This window comes from Leopardus geoffroyi, chromosome A2, assembly GCF_018350155.1.
Source record: "Leopardus geoffroyi isolate Oge1 chromosome A2, O.geoffroyi_Oge1_pat1.0, whole genome shotgun sequence".
NCBI lineage: Eukaryota > Metazoa > Chordata > Mammalia > Carnivora > Felidae > Leopardus > Leopardus geoffroyi.
Window position 1 is genome coordinate 1,398,042 of NC_059331.1, and position 19,279 is coordinate 1,417,320.

General features: G+C 57.6%; 1 protein-coding gene across 7 annotated transcripts in view; it reads left to right on the forward strand.

Moving 5' to 3' along the window:
- The window catches only part of DOT1L (DOT1 like histone lysine methyltransferase), a 63,979-nt gene that overhangs the window by 12,377 nt on the left and 32,323 nt on the right, over positions 1-19,279 (forward strand). For 3 of the 7 annotated variants that reach the window (XM_045491326.1, XM_045491325.1, XM_045491327.1), the window contains exons 2-7: positions 4,719-4,762; positions 13,361-13,435; positions 15,482-15,545; positions 16,880-17,108; positions 17,906-18,000; positions 18,359-18,421. In XM_045491326.1, the coding sequence (XP_045347282.1) occupies positions 4,719-4,762; positions 13,361-13,435; positions 15,482-15,545; positions 16,880-17,108; positions 17,906-18,000; positions 18,359-18,421 (570 nt within the window). Of the gene's footprint in view, positions 1-4,718; positions 4,763-13,360; positions 13,436-15,481; positions 15,546-16,879; positions 17,109-17,905; positions 18,001-18,358; positions 18,422-19,279 lie in introns of those variants that run through there. The other 4 variants (XM_045491328.1, XM_045491330.1, XM_045491331.1 and 1 more) reach the window with 2 other exon arrangements.

A 19,279-nucleotide genomic window follows, 5' to 3' on the forward strand; every position in this document is an offset into this window, starting at 1 on the left:
GGAGGAGGAGGAGGCCACGTCCAAGAAGTTGGATATTCTGAATCATTTATGGTGATCGGCGCTTCTTAAAGTACACAGCTCACAGCTGCCAGTGGAGGCTGGCCAGTCCCTGAAAGGGTCATTCTGCAATCTTTGGAGGCATAGTTGTCAACTTTTTTCCTTCCTTTTTTCTGCTTAAAAAAAATTTTTTTTAATGTTTATTTGTTATCGAGACACAGAAAGAGACAGAGCACAAGCAGGGGAGGAGCAGAGGGAGAGGGAGACGCAGAATCCGAAGCAGCTCCAGGGTCTGAGCTGTCAGCACAGAGCCCGACGCGGGGCTCGAACCCACGAACCGTGAGATCTTGACCTGAGCCCAAGTTGGACGCTTGACTGGCTGGGCCCCCCAGGCGCTCCTTTTTTTTCTGCTGGATTTCCTCTTCTCACAAACAAGACGAGCCCACATTCCAGGCTCCTCCCCACGTGTGAAGGATTTGGTGTGAGACAAGTCAGCTGGCAGGCTGTGGCGGGTTCCTGTGAGGACAGAGGCCGGGGTGCGATGTGAGCCCCGCACCCGCACGTGCCCGCCGCGCCGCGGCTGCTCGGGCTGCTCTGTGCCCGTGTCCGCCTGGCGCCCAGGGGCTTCGCCAGGGCGTGCAGCTCGTTTCGTGACTTTGTGGTGAGGACTTGAATCAGGCCCTGTGGTGAGGGGCATTTCTAGGGTTTTCCTCACAGGCAGTGTGCTCCCAGGCAGGTTTGTTAGCCTTAACGCCAAGTCTGTATCGGTTAGCTACGGCTGCATAACAGATTACCCCAGATTTAGCAGCTGGAAGCAACACAGTCTATTAGGTCATGATTTCTGTGGGTCAGGAGTCCGGGAGCAACTTAGCTGCGTGGCTCTAGCTCAGTGTCTCCCACGAGACACCGTGGTGTGGTCGACACAGACCCACCAGGGCCGCCTCATCTGAACGCTGGACCAGGTGGGAGGAGCTCTTCATGCCAACGCCCTCCGTTGGCGGGAGGGCTCCGCTCCTCTCCACATGGGCCTTTCTGTGGGGCTGCTTGTGACCTAGCAGCTAGCTGGCTTTCCTAGAGTGTGATCCGAGAGAGAATTGGTGGAAAGTTCTAGACTAACTGCCCTCATAGACCTTGCGATACAGTATGGCGTTTTCTCCGCTTTTCAGGGTCAGTCCGTGCAGGAGTCCGGTGAGCTCTTGCCAAGACTGTGTGTCTGGGTTTCGTTAAACGTTACTGAGCGGCAACAGGGCAGAATCGTCATGTGAGAATCTTACGAACTCCGCGTTTTCCTACTCAGGTCGGGGGCGGGGGGTGCTTTTAATGGTGGGGAGCATTTCTTCTGTGGATGTTTTTGCTGTTAACAGCTCTTTTGAGGTATAATTCACATACCATACAACTGACCCATGTAGAATGTCATATTCACAGACTTGTGCGACCATCGCTACTGTGAATTCCAGAACTTTCCGTTACCCCAAAAGAAGTTCCATCCCCATCAGCCGTCACCCTCCCAACCCTTCCAGGCCCCTGCGCACAGGTGTTTGGACATGTGCTGGTTGTTTTGGGCGTCCGTATGCTTGGGGGTGGAGTCGCTGGGTCCCGTGGATGTTCTGTTTAAACATCACAGGAGCTGCCGGGCCGCTTTCCAGAGTGGCTGCTCCACGTGACATTCCCACCAGCCAGGTGTGAAGGTTCCTACTCCTCCTCCCCAACACTCAGGCCTGTCACTCCCAGTCTAGCTGTCCTCCTGGTTTTGATTCGGGTCCCATCCTGGCTCAGGTGGCAGAGCATCTTTTCGTGGCCTCGTTAGCCCCGTTGTCTGGCCACTGTCTGGCCACTGGAGCATTTTCTCTGTAACCGTGTCAGTGTCAATATGTTTTCGTGGCTTCATTTGTCATTTTGTTTTGAGCTCTCCCGAGTTGTCTGTACACACAGGCACGCGTCGGGGGTACTGTGGGTTTGGTCCCGGGCCCCCAGAGTAAAGCGAGCGTGTCCATAAAATGACTCACGCAGATTGGTTTCCTGAGTGCATACAAGTTAGGTTGAGGCCACACCATGGCCCACCAAGTGTGCAGTGGGATGACGTCTGAAGAAAAGGCAGCGTGCGTACCTCAAAGGACAGATGATTTGCAAAAACGCTCACCATCGCCTGAGCTTTCGGTGAGACTGACCGCTGATCTCTGCGGCAGATACCACAGTGATGAGGTTTGGAGGATTGCGAGAGTGGCCAAGACGTGCCACGGACTCCGCGTGAGCAAGTTGGAGAAAGGGTGCCGAGGGGCGCGCTCATCACGGGGTCCGCGCCGCCTTCGGTTTGTGAGAACGCCGTGCCTGCACAGGGCGGCAAAGCGAGGTGTGCCCGTGAGAGATAAGGTCCTTCTCCAGATGGATGGTTTGCAAGGTTTTTCTCTCTTTCTGTGGTTTGTCTTTCCACTTCCTTGATGTCCTTAAGTGTAATCGTTTCATTTTGATGAAATGTACCCCACCTGTTTTTCCTCCCCCAGAGGTTTACGAGGTCATTGTAGGGGTGGGTGTGTCACCTCCCGGCAGGGACTCTGATTGGCCCTCCCACTCATCACTGAAGCCTGTGCCCCCATTGCAGGATGGACTGGTACTTGGGAGCAATGCCGGCCACGGGTGGAGAGGGCTTGGTGCCATCTGAGCTCATTGGATGTGTCCCCTACTCCCCTGCATTGCCATTTACTCTCCCGAGCTCCGTGGACGCCTCCCGCTGCTGTGGCCATCAGACCTTACGCCTCTCTAGCGTCCGGATGGGGGGTGTGGACCTAGAGGGCCCAGGGCTGAGCGGAGGGCCGGCTCAGCGATGGGCCCGGGCGCTGCACGGTTGGGGCGAGCGGTCGGAGCAGCAGGAATCGTGGCTTCCCCCTTGTTCGCGATGCTGTGTCACCAAACAACAGGGAAATGCCCGCGAGGAGTTTGTGGGGACCCCGAAGGTAGCGGGATAGATTCCTCCGTGCTCAGCTAAGAGGAGCTCTGTGTCCGTCGAGCCGGGAGGTGTGGAGTCGAGGCTGAGACAGCAGACGAGCTGCCGCGATTCCTCGTGTCACCGGCTCCTCATCCTGCACAGCCTCCTGGGGAATCGGGCCACCGGGCTGTGTTCCTGCCCCTGGGGCCCAGAGAGGGTGGCGCAGGCGGGCTGGGGCTCCTGTGTCCGAGGCCTGGGCTTTCTGCCGGCTCCACCTGCCCTCCCCAGAACACGGGGGCTTGTCGCGCTGGGCCTTGGGCCGTCTGTCCCCGTGGCCCGCGGGGCGGCTCTCCTTGCTGCCAGTTCCCGTTGTTCCCGTGAGACTGGTGTGACCTCACACACCCAGCAGACCTGCCCCCCAGTTGTCCCCTGACACTTACCGCGAGGTGTCCGGGCCACTGGTTCCCGTTAGCGGTCCCCACCCCGAGTTTCCGACTCAGCAGGTGGCACTCATGCTGCTGGTCAGGCTCCCCTCAGTGGGGACCCCTGGCCTGCGTGGGGTCTCCCGTGCCGGACCGCCCGTGACCCATCTTGCACCCCGCTATACGCAGGCAATTAATATTTGTCATTTGATCCTTCGTCCGTTGGAGGATAGCATTGAGAACGCTGCGAGCTTGGTTCTTTTACCTTAAAGAAAAAATAAGGCTTAGCGCAAAAGGCCACACGGTGTGTGATTCCATTCACGTGAAATGTCCAGAAACAGGCGCATCCTGAGAGACAGAAAGTGGGTCAGTGGTTGCCGGGGGGATGGGCCGTGGCAGATAGTGGGGACGGGGTAGCTGTTTGGGGTGAGAAGAGTTCTGCAGTAGTGCTTTGGTCGCACAATTCTGAAAGTACAACAGCCGCTGGCCTGTGTGCGTGGAGCGGGCGAGCCCCCTTCTGGGAGAATGCTGTCCCCAGAGAGCCGTGGCTACGAAACTGAGGTTAGGGCCCAAGGTCCTTGGGGTTGTTTTGACCATCACTGAGTGCGGGACGGACCGGAGGCTCTGCACTAGGACCCGCCCACCCCCCTCACCCCCAGGGTCTGTTGTAAAGCCTGGCCTGAGAGGTGCGGTCACTACCGCGGAGCAGCTGTTCGCGGCTCTGAACCTGACCTCTCGGCACCGCGCACGCCTTCCCTGTGCCGCAGCAGGTGCGGTGCTCGTATCAGAGAAGCAGGGGGCCAGAGAAAGGCCACTCGCCGCATCTGGTCCTGCTTTCTTCAAGGTCTGGGGTCAGGGCTGTCCGGACCCCGGTGAGAGGCCTGGAGCGAGCCCTTGGCCTCCTCTGTGAGGAAGGAGCAACAGTGAGCCCCTCCCCCCCCCCGCCCCGCCCCGCCCCGTGTGACAGGCATTGTGGGAACCTGGCGTGATCAACTGTGGGGTCGGGAGGTGTCTGCATTCTGGCGGGAGGACTGCCACATGAGCTTTCCCCGTGGTTGTGGTACTCGTGTTTCCCCATTTTACAGATGGGGAAACAGAGGCGTGGAGATGTTCAGTAGCTCAAAGCCAGGCCCGCGGCTTCCAGGCTATAGGGGCACATGGGGGCTGTGGGTGAAGAGTCAGCAGAGGTGGGGGTGTGAGGTGGGGAGAGAAGGGTCGGGGCATCGACGTCACCCCGGGTCCCTCCTCCCTGCCCGCCTGGGAGGGAGTGCCACAGGTCCAGCTCGGGCCAGGGGCGGGAACTGGCTGGTAGGCCCTGCCTGGTCCCCACACCCTGTACCACCGGAGGGTGTAAAACCTGTCCCTTTGTCTTTCAGGACAAACACCACGATGCTGCTCACGAAATCATCGAGACCATCCGGTGAGTGTGCCACCTGCTGGGGTGGGTGAGGTCTCGGGGGGGCCCCCCTCCCCCCCCCGTGCAGGCCACCCCACCTGTGCTCTCTGGGCATATGGTCTGGTCTGCGGGTTGACCCCACTTTGCCCTGTGTGGCTCCTCCTGGGAGCACCTCCGGAAGACTTGAGAGGCAGCGACCAGTTGGTCAGAGGAGTCTGGGTTGTCCACGTGTGGCCCGGAACAGGTCTCAGTGCTTCTCTGAGACTTGGTGCCTTTCTGTGGAAGGGGAGGGAAATGCTGAGCCGGCAGGGCCCTTGGGGGCTCTCCCCTCCTCCCCTCACCCCCTCGTTTCCCTCTCCTCCCTCTTGGATTGGGTGCCGACTCAGCTTTCCTGCGGCTGCTTTTCCCCTCGGTACCTGGGACGGCCTTTTGTTGGCCTGTCCTGCGTGCGAGTGGAGAAAAGCCCCCGGGCCCTCCTGGGCCATAGGTTGGCGACCTAGACAGGACCCGGGGGAGGCTGCCAGCCGTTCTGTTTCTCGTGGGCCTTTTCTCCCGTGCTGGCCTGGGGTCTGGAAGGACGTCCCGAATGCTGTCGTGGCTGGACCGCTTCTTGTCTACGTGTTCCACAGTCAGAAACCCTGTTCTTCTCTGAGCTCCTGCGGCAGGGCTGTTGGTGTTTGTGTGTGGCTTTGACCTCTCTCGCTGTGTTGTCCCTCAAAGTCCTTAAGCATACAGCCACCCCCCAGGCCACAGCCGTGAAGTCTACATGAACCTGCCGAGGCTGCTGGCAGGACTGGGCTGGTGAGAAAGCCAGGACGTGAGGTCCGGCTGTGATGGGAGTGCTTTCCCTGCCGCCTGGCGGGGCCACTGAACCCCCGGCGCTCCGGCTGCCTGAGCCCGTTTGGTTTGCTCCTGAGGCTAAGCCGAGCCTCTTTGCAAGAGTGTTTGCAATTTTAAGTGAAATAATCTGTGTAGATCTTGTAGGGTGGGCCTGAAACCAGTCCATAGCGTTAACTGGTTGGCTTAGTTTGATTTATGTTATTAAAAAAATTTTTTTTAATGTTTATTTATTTTTGAGACAGAGACAGACAGAGCATGAGCGGAGGAGGGGCAGAGAGAGAGGGAGACACAGAATCCGAAGCAGGCTCCAGGCTCTGAGCTGTCAGCACAGAGCCCGACGCGGGGCTTGAACTCACAAGCCGTGAGATCACGACCTGAGCCGAAGTCGGACGCTCAACCGACTGAGCCCCCCCAGGCGCCCCTGATTTATGTTATTTTTTAAAAAGTCTGCTGGTTAGGAAGTGGGAGTGTGGTGGTTAACACAGCGGCTCTGAGTCAGGTGGGCTGGAAGCCGTTTCTCGTGTGTAGGGCTGGTCACTTGTCCCTGGTGCTGGGGCTCAGCATCGGCTCTGCGGCCTTGGAGCCAGCCCTCTGTCCGCAGTCCCCCGTGGCCTCGTCCCCTCCCGAGGCCATTCTGCGGGAGCCTCATCGGGCTCCCAAAACGGCTTCACCTTCCTCCTTGCTGTCCCTGCAGACCCGTTCTGTCCGTTGGCCAGATGGTCAGTTACTTCAGTGTTCTTTCTCTTATTTTCCTTTGCGCGGTGGGGAATTTCCAGCAGATACGGAGGTAGACAGAGGGTATACTGAACCCAGGTTCCCGTCACCCAGCCTGACAGCGGCCAGCTCATCGCCACCTAAGTGTCATCTGTACCTGCAAACACTTTTAGTCCTTCCCGTAGTTGTATGTTTTAAAAGTGCAGTTGCGGGGCGCCTGGGGGGCTCAGTCGGTCGAGGTTCCCGCTTCCGCTGAGGTCACGATCTCGTGGTTCTTGAGTTCGAGCTCCACGTCGGGCTCACCGCTGTGAGCACGGAGCCCACTTCTGATCCTCTGTTCCCCTGTCTCTCTGCCCCTCCCCCACTCGTATTCGCTCAAAAATAAACGTTGAAAGAAAGATTAGGAGAATTATGAAAATTTGGAATATAGTGGGCGTACAAGAACCACACACAGGTAAGGTACACGTTCTGACGGGCGTGGACGTGTCCACGCATGCACAAGGCAGCCTCGGGAGCGGGCATCTCCGTCGCCCGTGCGGGCTCCCTCGTGTCCTCTGACCTGCGTCCCCCCACCGCTGTCCCCAGGCAACCCTGAGCTGCGTTCTGCCTCTGCAGGTTACTTTGCGTGTTCTAGAATTTTACGCACGTGGACTTGGTCCGTAGTGCTGTTGTTTTCTCCTGGCTCCTTTCAGCACATGATTTTCGGGTGGTCACGTTTCCTCTTTGTTTCTGCGGAGTTTTCCCTCGGAGGATAGACTGCAGTTTGTTGACGACTGTTCGGGTCCTGTTGGACTCTGGTGATTATGAACAAAGCCATTGTGAACGTCCACACGGGGGTCTCGTGTGGACGTGTCTTTGGTTCTTTTGGGCAAATACCCGGGAGTGGGGTGACTGGGTTTTATGACAACTTTCTCGAAGAGGAGCTGCCAAGGTGTTTTCCAAAGGGATCCCTTTGCACCACACCAGCAGTTCCGGACCCTCTGTGTGCCCCCCGGTGCACCAGCACGTGGTGTTGCTGTGGGTTGGTTTTGCGGTTTCTGATTTGAGCTGTACAGTGTGTGTGTGTGTGTTTCAGCGTTTGTTTGTTTGTTTAGAGAGAGCTCAAGCAGGGGAGGGGCAGAGAGAGAGAGGGACAGAGAGAATCCCAAGCAGGGATCTCAGCACAGAGCCTGACGCGGGGCTTGAACCCACGTACCGTGAGATCATGACCTGAGCTGAAACCAAGAGTTGGATGCTTTAACCAACTGAGCCACTCAGGTGCCCCTCATTGTGGTTTCAATTTGCATTTTCCTAATCACTAATAATGTTCATCGCCTTTTGCCTGTTTTTAAGAACTGATTTTTTTCTCACTATTGAATTTTGAGTATTCTTTTTAAAAAACATATTTTTTTTTTTTAACATTTATTCACCTTGAGAAAGAGACAGAGTGTGAGGGGCGGGGGGCAGAGAGAGAGGGAGACAGAGAATCCGAAGTAGGCTCCAGGCTCTGAGCAGTCAGCACAGAGCCCGACGCAGGGCTCGAACTCAGGACTGCGAGATCATGACCTGAGCTTAAGTTGGACACTTAACCGACTGAGCCACCCAGGCTCCCCAATAGCTTAATTTTTAATAAAAGTTCGACTTGTTCACATTTTTCTTTCATAAGTTGTGTTTTTTGCCTCTTAAGAAATATTTGCCTAAATATTGCCTAAATATTTGCTCTTGAGCTCACAAGGGCTTTCTTGTATGTTTTCTAGAAGTTTTACAGTTTAGGTTTTCTTTTTAAATCTTTTCATCCATCTTGAGGAAATTTTTACATGTGGTGCAGTGTATGAGTTGAAAGTTTATTATTTTGCATGTGGATGTCCACTGGTTCCAGCACCATTGTTAATGACACTCTCCTTTCTCTATGAAATACCCTTGTCGCCTTTGCAAAAGTCAGTTGACAGTGTAGGAGTTGGTTTATTTATACACTCGGTTCTGTTTCACTGACCCCCATGTGTGTCCTTTGGCCAAAGAAGACCTTGGTTACTTAGCTGTATAGTAAGTGTTGGAAGTGGGTAGAATAATTTCTCTTTGTCTTCTTTTAAAACATTGTTTTGGTTATTCTACCTCCTTTGCATTTCCACGTGCATTTTATCTTAAAGTTTATTTTCATTTATTTGAGAGAGTAAGTGGGAGAGGGGTTAGAGAGAGAGGGAGAGACAGAATCCCAAGCAGAATCAGCACGGAGCCCGACGTGGGGCTCGAACTCACGAACCGTGAGATCATGACCTGAGCCAAAGTCAAGAGTTGGACACTTAACCGACTGAGCCACCCAGGTGCCCCACATTTCCATATAAATTTTAGAATCAGCTTGTTGGTTTTTGCATAGTTTTGTTAGGAATTGGATTGAATCGATGGGTCGTTTGGAAAGATTTGCTGTTGAATTTTCCAGTATTGGGTCTTTCAATCCATGAACATGGTATATCTTTCTACTTACTTAGGTCTTTCCGTGTTTCTCTAACAGTCCTCTGTTATTTTAGTGTGGGGTCGTGGACACCTTTTGTTAGATTTGTTCTCAGGCAGTTAAGCTTTGGGCACCACTGTAAATGGGATTCTGTGTTAAATTTTATTTTCCAGTTACCTGCTGCTCATAAGAAAGAACACAGTTGATTTTCATACATTAACCACGATCTTTTGCTAAATTTATTGATTCTGGTACTTGATTGGTAGATTTATTAGGATTTTCTGTAAGAAATAATTCTATCATCTCTGAGTAGGGACAGTTTTACTTCTTCCTTCCAGTCTTCACGACTTTATTTCTTTTCCTTGGTCTTATGGAGGTGACTAGGCCCTTCAGCCTTTCCTCACGGAGATGACGTAAGCTGTAGGTTTTTCACAGATGCCCTGTATGAATTTGAGGAAATTCCTTACTATTCCTCATGTTGTTTTTACTAGGTGCGCCCACAGCATTGTAGTTATGTTGAAAGGAACAGCCTGTCGCTTTTAGGAGGAATGCTGACGTATTTGTGAGGGACACACTGGTCACATTTGTGGCCTGCTTCTGAATAACGTGGAACGGGTGTGGAAAACGGTTGTGACAAAAAGCGTCCGTCCCTGGCAAGAGCCTCAGTGCCGCGAGAGGCACACGGGCTCTGATTCTGCCTTACTGTGGAGTGACGTTAGGCTTGACCACCTGGTTGAGGTGGTGTCCACCAGGCTTCTCTGGGGGTGTAGTTACCGTTTCCCCTTTTTAATTAATACATACCTCAGGTGAGGTCCTGGGGAACGATGCAGAGATCGCGGTTCCACTTGGACTTCCGCACCACCGGTGGACCTCACCTGCCGCCACTGCTGTGTTCTAGGCCTCATCCTCTCCTCGGCTGTTGATCAGAACTCCGTTTTCATGTTTCATCCCATGAGCCGTGATGCACTCCTGCTGTTACAACCTTGTTTCACATTGTTCCTGTGCTGGCCACCGAGGGCTCTCCGGTTCGTCCCGTGTCCCTTTGGCATGCCCCCTGCCTTCCTGAGCACATCCTTGTTTTCTAGAACCACAGATGCCCTGGAGTCACCTGAAACCTCCCATGTTCCAAAACCTTCGAATCAGCAACATCTCTGAGGAGCTCTCGTTTCTTTCTCTTTTTTTTTTTAATTATTAAAAAAAAATTTTTTTTTTTAACGTTTATTTATTTTTGAGACAGAGACAGAGCACGAATGGGGGAGGGTCAGAGAGAGGGAGACACAGAATCTGAAACAGGCTCCAGGCTCTGAGCAGTCAGCACAGAGCCCGACGCAGGGCTCGAACTCACAGATCGCGAGATCATGACCTGAGCCGAAGTCGGACGCTTTAACCGACTGAGCCACCCAGGCGCCCCCATTTTTTTGATGTTTATTCATTTTTGAGAGACAGGGCATGAGCAGGGAAGGGGCAGAGAGGACACAGAATCCGAAGCAGGCTCCAGGCTCTGAGCCATCAGCACAGAGCCCAGTGAGGGGCTTGAACTCACGAACCACGAGATCATGACCTGAGCCGAAGTCAGATGCTCAACTGACTGAGCCACCCAGGCGCCCCTGGTTTCTTTTATGAGAGAATAGCTTGTGCTGCTTTTTTTCTTTTTAATGTTTTTTTAAAAATTTTTTTAATGTTTATTTTTTGAGAGAGAGATAGAGTGTGAGCAGGGGAGGGGCAGAGAGAGAGGGAGACACAGAATCCGAAGCAGGCTCCAGGCTCCGAGCTGTCGGCACGGAGCCCGACGCGGGGCTCGAACCCACAAACCATGAGATCATGACCTGAGCCAGTTGGACGCTTAACCGACTGAGCCACCCAGGTGCCTCTTATATTTATTTTTGAGAGAGAGAGAGAGAGACAGAGAGACAGACAGAGCTCGAGCAGAGGAGGAGGGGCAGAGAGAGGGAGACACAGAATTTGAAGAAGGCTCCAGGCTCTGAGCTGTCGGAAGGCCGATGCCAGGCCTGAAACCCCAAACCATGAGATCATGACCAGAGCCAGAGTTGGATGCCTAACTGACTGAGCCACCCAGACGCCCCAGTGCTGTTTTTTGAGATTGAGTTGTTTGCGTTGTCCTTGCTGAGTTGTGAGAATTCTTGACATATTCTGGCTGCGAATGCCTTGTGAGATACTTAATTACACATAGCGTAGCTGCTTGTGGTTTTAATGGCATCTTGACTAGTGGAAGTTTTCAGTGTCTCAAATTTTATTTTAGGTTTATTTATTTATTTTGAGAGAGAGAGAGAGAGAGAGGGAGAGAGTGCACGCAAGCAGGGTAGGATCAGGGAGAGAGAGGGAGGGAGAGAGAATCCCAAGCAGGCTCCACACTGTCAGCGCAGAGCCTGACGCGGGGCTTGAACCCGTGATCCGTGAGATCATGACCTGAGCTGAAGTCAAGAGTTGGACGCTTAACTGACTGAGCCCCCCCAGGCGCCCTGTGTGTCAATTTTACAACCAGGTCGTCTGCTTCTCCGAAAGTTGCTGGGCTTGCACTGGGCACTACTCTGGAGTTGGCGGTTCAGTTTTGGGGGAAGGGCCACTTTAACAATGTGGAGTCTTCTGTAAGCAGAGTTTCCCTTTTTTCGTCTTTATGTTTGCTCAGCAGTGTCTTACAGTTTTCAGCGTAGAGGTCTTACAAATCTTTCATTAAAGTTATTCTGGCGGGAGGTGGGGGGCGGCGTCTGGGTGGCTCAGTCGGTTAAGTGGCTGACTCTTGATTTCAGCTCAGGTCATGATCTCAGGGTTGTGAGTTCGAGCCCCACATCGGGCTCTGTGCTGGCAGGTTGGAGCCTCCGTGGGATTCTCTCTCTCCCTGTCTCTCTACCCCTCCTGAGCACACACTCTCCCTCTCTGCCCCTCCCCTGCTCATGAGTTCACTCTCTTTCTCTCTCAAAATAAATAAGTAAGCATTAAAAAACAATTATCCCTAGGTATTTCGCTTTTACTGCTATTTTAAAAGGCATTAAAAAAATTCATTTCAAAATTCTTTGTTGCTGACGTATGCAAATAGACTTCATTTTTGCCCATTGACCCCATGTGTTCTGACCTTGCTCAATCCACCTGAGTTCTAGAAGCTCCTATGTAAATTCCTTAGGTTAGTTTGTGTGTTAAATTGTGTGCCTGTGAATAGAGATGTTTTGTTGTTGCGTTTCTAGTCTTTGTGCTGTTGTTTTTCCTGCCCTGTGGTGCTGGCCGGAGCCTGGACTGAGTACTGGAGGGAAGTGTCTTTCACCTGTCCCTGCCCTTCTGGGGTCCTCAGTGTCTCACCGCTCGTCTGGTGGCCGCTGCAGGGCGCACACCTTCCTGTACCCTCGGGTCTCCTGACATCAACCACGGGTGCTGCCGAACGGACTGCGCCACGGAGAGGTTGCTCCCTGGGTCGGAGAGAGCACGGGGTACTTGATGCTTGGAGGCGGGCATGCCCTGCTGGCCCCGGGGACTGTGAGCCTGAGGGTTCTTGTGGGGAGGGACAGAGCGGGGAGAGAGAGGGAGAGAGAGAGAATGGATCCCTACCAAGCGGGCTCCATGCTGACTGTGGAGCCCGATTCGGGGCTGGAGCCCACGACCCTGGGATGGTGACCTGAGCTGAAATCAGGAGTCAGGTGCTCAGCTGACTGACACGGCTTGCTAACTTGTCGGCTAATATTTGTAGAGGATTTTTGTGTCTGCGTTCATGAGGGAAATTGGCCCGTCGATTTCCTTTTTCTACCCGGAGTTTGCTTTACGAGGCTTTGTCTCCCTCTGGTTTGGGCACCGGGGTAAGGCCAGCCTCATTGGTGTCACTCGTTCTTACACGTGTCAGGTCTTGGTTATTTGTGTGTTTTAAGGAATTTGTTCATTTCATCTAAGTTTGAAATCATAACGTCCGTGTTTTATAAGGTCTACAGCAGTGACTTCTCCCTTGACTTTCTGTCCGTGTTGCATCATGATTCAACAAGGGTCGTATCTTAGGGTTCGTTGGTGTATTTTTGTGCCCCTTTTAATCCGTAGGCTCCCCCTGTTTGTTGAAGAAACCCTCTTGTCTTGCGATCAGTTAACTCGTGAGATAATAGTTGCCTTTAGGGGCCTCTGGGTGGCTCGGTCTGACTCTGGATGTCCGCTCAGATCGTGATCTCATGGTTCATGAGGTCGAGCCCTGCTCTGTCGGCGTGGAGCCTGCTTGGGATTCTCTCTGTCCCTCTCTCTCTCTGTTCCTGCCCCTACCCCGCTCATTCTCTCTCAAAATAAATAAACAAACTTAAGAGAAAAATAGTTGCCTTTAACCCTCAGTCCACCCGCTGCTTTTCAAGCTCTGACCTGAGCAGGCACGCTTCCAGGCTCCGTTGCGAGTGAGCCCAGTTGCACCACCCCCCCCCCCCGTAGGCGACACCGACTGAAGCCACGAAAGCGTGTGTGTCACAACTTCGTCCTAAACTTTACGCGATTTGTTCTGAAGTGATGCCTCCCTTTCCTCTTGTGCATTTTGAGTTTGGTAATGAGGATTTGTTGTTGTTTTTGTCCTCAGTATTCGGGAGTAAACCGTGTTTAGGGCCGTTGAGAGGGGAAAATGGGCGATCGTAACAGTCTTCACCGCTGTCTCTACACTTGGGTTTCAGGTGGGTCTGCGAAGAGATCCCGGACCTCAAGCTCGCTATGGAGAACTACGTTTTAATCGACTACGACACCAAAAGGTGAGCCGAGTGAGCTCTGCCGAGCGGTCCGCCCGCCTGCGCGGGGCGCAGACTGGCTCTTCTCTGGTCTGAGACTCCCTGTCAGGGTTGGCTGGCACCTCCGTGAGGTTCTGTTGGGGGAAACGCGGATCAGACACTGGAGGACGCGAGTGGGAGGGGGCGCGTTGCGGGCGCGGGCGCTGCCTTCTCTGCGGCCACCGCCAGCGGCGCCTCGGCACGGGCCTCCCAGGTCTCGGGTGCCGGCCGGCTCCAGGCAGGGTCTCTGGGGTTCACCCTCCGGCAGCTTCTGGCAGTTTCCGCACGGGCACATCCGGATGGGGAGAGTCCTGTGGGTGGGGAAGGGCGGGGCCGGCTCTGGAATGCCTGCCTGGAGTTGTTTGCTTCTCTTCTTCCCCACTCCTGCCGGTTTAGCTCTGGGCAGGCTTGAAAGCGGCCTGCAGTCTGTCCGGAGGCCTGGGTCACCTGTGGGCACGATAGCTGGGCCCAGAGGAGCCCCGAAGCCCCTTGCAGGGCCCGGCACCCCACTGTCGTTGACCTGGCCTCGCTCTTCCAGCCTGAGCCAGCCCTGGCCCCGTATCCCGTTCCCTGATCACCTCAGCATTTGAGAAGCAAGGAAGGGGCTGTGCTCACTCTCCGTCGTCCCGAGCGCTCAGGCCCTGGGCTCTGGTGGCCTGTGCCTCTGGCAGCAGGGGCCCAGCCGAGGACTGGGGTACACCCCTCCCGATCCCAGGGCGAGGGTGCGGACAGACGCTGACCCTTGGACAGTAGGCATTTGGCCAGCGAAGCACACCGTCAGAAAAGGGTTGATTGCTCTGTGCCCGGCCAGTATTTTTAAGGATGGTTTTCCTTCAAGGTGGTTTTCCCTTCCGTGTCCAGGTGGCTTAGGAGAGATTGCAAGTGGACACTGGGGTGCCGGTCTGGGGCGCGGCCGAGGATGAGGGGCAGGCGGTCGGTGAAGACGCAGGGAGGCCTGGGGCAGGAAGCTCGGGGTGCACACGATGCGGCCATCGCTTCCCGTGCCCTGGGCGTAGAGGCTCCTCTCCCAGGCTCCTGGTGTCCTGCTCAGGGCGGGAAGCCTCCTTGCTCGGTGTGCATTTGTGGGTGTTGTAGGAAGAGCCGGTGACTCCCCCTCCGGTTTGGGGCAGACACTTGGAGCACGTCCCCTCCGCACCGCTGACACCAAGCGGGTCTCGTCCTCTGTGGGGCGTCCCGGGCCCTGTCACAGGCTGAGCAGCGTCCCTGGCCCCACCCTGTCGATGCCGGAAGTGCCCCGGAGCATCCGCAGATGTCACACAGTGTCCCCTGGAGGCAGAGTCAGCCCTGGGTGGGGGGTGGGGGCGGCTCCTGGGTTAGAGGATTTCACTGAAAGTCATACTTGAAGTAAAAATGGTGGGGTTTGGGAGAGTCTAGTCTCAACCTCCCAGCCCGGTTGTCCTTAGGTATCTAACACGTGCTACCTATGTCTTGGAAAGTGCTGGAAGCTTTCTGCAGAGGCCGGTGTTGGGCGGTGCCCAGGAGAGTCAGGGGGCCCTTGCTGCTGCCGGGTGGTCCCCAAACCCATCAAGTTAGGGCTGAGGCGGGGGCTGTTTCCGGCCAGGGAAGGAAGACCGTGTGGGGCCGGTGCACAGCCCTGCGGGGCAGTGGGTCTTGCTGGCAGGTCAGATGGGACTGCTGTCCGGCCCCGGGGGCAGCGACGGCCGGCCCGGGTCCTGCCCACAGCGCGACGTGAAGTCTGTGCAGGGCTCCTCACCTCCTCACCTAACGCCTGCTGGGCGCGCCGTTGACCTTGGGTTTGACCCGGGAGCCTTGGCCTCCGCAGGCCGCCCCAAGCACATGGCACGTGGCCCAAGACTGTCTCAGCCCCAGACTGTTGACTCGGCCTGATCGCCCACGCGCGGTTCTCCTGGGCGCCCGAGTCCTCCACCTGCCCACCAGGGGGCGGGCTGGCTCTGCCTGGCCGTGGGCTGTCCCTCCCGAGAGGCCGGCTGGGCCCCCACGGCTCGTTCCGAGCTCCTCCGTGACCGGAGCCTTTCCCTTGCCTTCCAGCTTCGAGAGCATGCAGAGGCTCTGTGATAAGTACAACCGCGCCATCGACAGCATCCACCAGCTGGTAGGTGGCCTCTGCCCTCCCCCCACGCTCGGCTCCTTGCCTGGGGCCTGTGCTGGGCTGCCCGACCCGGCTGCCCTCGCGCTCCCCGGGTGGTTTTAACCACACGCCTCCCAGAGCCTGCAGGCCACCTGGAGTGTGGGCTTCCTTGAGAGGCGTCTGCAGGGGCGCACGAATGTGGCTTGGGTCTGGGGAGCTGCTGTCGGGGGTGGGGTGCGTCCTCGGGCCCTGTGTGCCCAGCGGTCGTCCCCAGGCTCGGGCGCACGCGTACCTTCCCGCTGGCGCCCCGTCTCCGCAGACTGGGACAGGCGGACACGCTGAGGAACTTCCCGGGGCTTCTCCTGCCCCTCGGCCAGCAGTGTTGTGAGCATCTCCCCGCCCTCCTGGGACATTCTGACTGTGGAGAGGCCTGAGGCTCTGTCCTCGCTTTCCTGACCCACCATGCTGGGGCCTTAGGAGGCCTCGCCTGGCAAAGAACAGAGACAGCCGGGCCAGGCCAGGCTGCAGAAGCAGTTCCAAAGAGCACGTCACTCCTGTTTCCAAGGACGTTCTGCTGTCCAGACAGTGTGGGCTCTTGGTCTGGGTGGGGGCTCTCCGGCAGGAGCCTTGCTGTGGGGGACGCTGTGGTGGGAGGACAGGCCCTGTGGCACCGGGGCCTGGGACAGGGCAGTCATCCCCATTAGTAGCAGTGATGGGGGAGGGGGATGCTGAGTCAGTCGAGTATGGTCAGGCCTCGGGCCTCCTGTGCAAAGGGACTGGGGCTCATAGAGGTTCTTCTGGGGTCAGCTGTGTGGCACCCCCACCCCACTGCCTCAGTTTCGTCCTGGGCAGGAGGCGGGGCCTGAGGTTTGGGCCGGGCCGTGGCCGGGGTCTCCAGTCCCTCGCACAGTGGTGGCCTGGCTCCGGGCCGCCCTGTGTCTCTAGGTGGGAAGGTCCTCGGGGATGCTCTGTGCCCCAGTCCTGGCTGCAGGTGGCTGAAGGGCAGCTGCTGTGCGTCGGAAGGGGGTGGGCTGTGAGGGGTCAGAGGACCCACTGCCCCTTCGGGCCCGGTTCCTGTCCCTGAGGCAGAGGTCCCGGCCATGGGGCCCTAACAAGGGCCCACAAGGTGCTAGCCCTTTTTGTGGCTCCCGGCCCACTTCTCTGCCCAGCCAGGCTCCCGGGTAAGGGCAGGGCTCTGAGGCCAGGCCTGCGGGGCCCACACAGCTAGCGGCCTCTGCCGTCTCCTGAGGGGCGTGGCGCCCAGGACGGCACATACGTGTGAGCCTTTAGCCGGCTCGGGCGGAGTCCGCGGTGCCGGGAGGACGGTCACTTGTGACGTGCTCCCTTTGACGCCCTAGTGGAAGGGGACCACTCAGCCCATGAAACTGAACACCCGGCCGTCCAACGGGCTCCTGCGGCACATCCTGCAGCAGGTGTATAACCACTCGGTGACGGACCCCGAGAAGCTCAACAACTACGAGCCCTTCTCCCCGGAGGTGTACGGGGAGACCTCCTTTGACCTGGTTGCGCAGATGATCGACGAGATCAAGATGACCGAGGACGACCTGTTTGTGGACCTGGGCAGCGGTGAGTGCGGGCAGCCCGTGCGGGCAGCACGCCGCCTCCCTGGCCCCCGGAGGCAGAGCGGGTGGCTCGGTCACCACCCCCTGCTGCCCGCAGCCCCTCGCGGCAAGCCCCCGTGGCCTCTTGAGACCTGGACGGCTGGGCCCGCGTGCGTGCGGCCCACTTGTCGGGACGCACGGTCCAGAGAGCCTGTCTCTGGTGTGCGGGGCCTGCTCCCTGCAGCCCTGCATCAGAGCCCGCCCCCACCACGCTGTGGCGCCGACGGGGGTGGGCTCGGGTGGCCGGAGCCTTCGGGGTGCTCCCGCGTCTCGTGGAGCCGTGTCTCACGGATCACTTAGGTCTCAGGAGAACAGCGTCCTGACGCGGGGGCCACGCGGTGGCCTGTGTGTGTGAGGCAGTGTGAGCGAGACGGCCGTCCCGTCCGCGGGTGGGGGCTCGGCTCAGGGTCTGTGTCCCTAGAATGTCCTCAGTGACCTGGGAGAGCCTGTGGCCTCTGCCTATTGACCCCCATGGGCAGCACCAGGGGTAGGTCGCGCCTCTGACCCAGGGGCCGCGTGTCTGTGACAGCACCTCTCCCTTCCCCCCTCCCTCCCTCTTGCTCCCTCCTCCTCCCTCCCTTCCTCCCTCTCTCTCCCTCCCTCCCTCCCTCTTCCTCTCTCTCTCTTCCTCTCTTTCTTTCCCTCTCTTTCTCTCCCTCCTTCTCCTCCCTCTTTTTCCCTCCCTCTTTCTCTTCCTTCCTCCTTCTCTCTCCCTCTCCCCCTCCCCTCTCTGTCTCTCTCTCTCTGTGTTTGTCTCTGAAGGAGTGGGCCAGGTCGTGCTCCAGGTGGCCGCGGCCACCAACTGCAAACATCACTACGGCGTGGAGAAAGCTGACATCCCAGCCAAGTACGCGGAGGTGAGTGACCCTGGAGTGCGGTGCAGGGTCTGGCTCCTGTTGGCCATGACCTGCGGGGCACAGAGAGAGGACAGCACAAGGCAGGTCTCCGTGCGCTCCCCACAGGGCGGCCCGTGCCCTCCAGAGGCGGCTGCCCGGGGAGGGGCCGGTGGGGTTGGGGCAGCGCCTCTGTCTTCGGGAACCCCTTTAGAGTGTGTGGTCCGGACCCGTGGACCCTGCAGGCCCCGGGCCGTTCTTGGGTCTGCTTGTCAAAGGGGTCGTGCTGAGGCCTGGTCCACGGGCGGCCCCCCGCTCGTCTTGCGGGGGTAGGAAGGGGCCACGGGGAGCCGCTGACGGCTGTGTGGTCGTTCCCTTGCAGACCATGGACCGAGAGTTCAGGAAGTGGATGAAATGGTATGGAAAAAAGCATGCAGAATACACAGTGAGTGCCATCGCTCCATGCCCCTGTGGCTACCGACCCAGCTCCATTTCTGTGCCTCTTCCTCCCCCTTGACCCGCCGCTCTTCTCCCCTCCCGGGACGGGACGCCCTCCCTGCCTGTCCCGGCCCTGCGTGGGGCGCGCGTGTCGTCACCGGAGTGCCGCCTCCCTCTCCGGTCTCTCCCACCCTCTCTCTGGGCCGCCCGGGGGCTGCGGCCCCTGCGCCTGCCGTCCGAGAACGGGGGCGGCTCTCCTCTCCCCCGGCTGCTGAACGGAGTTCGTCGTGTGTGTGTCTCCAGGCCCCTGCGGGCTCTCGGGGAGCCCTCCTTGGTGTTCCGCGCGTGTCTGTGCCCCGGCAGCGGGGCGAGGCTGGGCCGTGGGGTGTGGGTGGGACGGCCTCTTCCCTCGCCCGCTGGCCCGCTCTGGGGCACCTTCTCCTTGCCTTCGTGGCGGTACGTGACCCCGCCCGTGAGTCCCTCCTGGCAAGGCTCGGCTTTGGGGCCGCACGCGCCCCCGGCTCTCCCGGCTGCCGCCCCTCGGCCTCCGTTGCTCGGCCCCGCCTGTCGATGCCCGGGCTCCTTGGCCAGGGTTCGAGGCCCCTGGCCTCCGTCTGCCTCCGCCCGGGCACCTGCATCACACCTCGAAATGTGTGTCTGGGCCCGTGACCCCGTCCCTCACTCTCTCTCTTGCCGTGGACACACCACTGCCCTGTAGTCTCCCCGCACCGGGCTGCCGCGGGGACGGCACAGACGGGGTGTGTCTAAACCACATCTCTGACTCCTCCTCTCGTCCCAGGTCATCGCCTGCACGTACCCAGAGGTTGAGGCCCCGATCGCTGAGGCCCGCTTGGCTCTGCGGCGG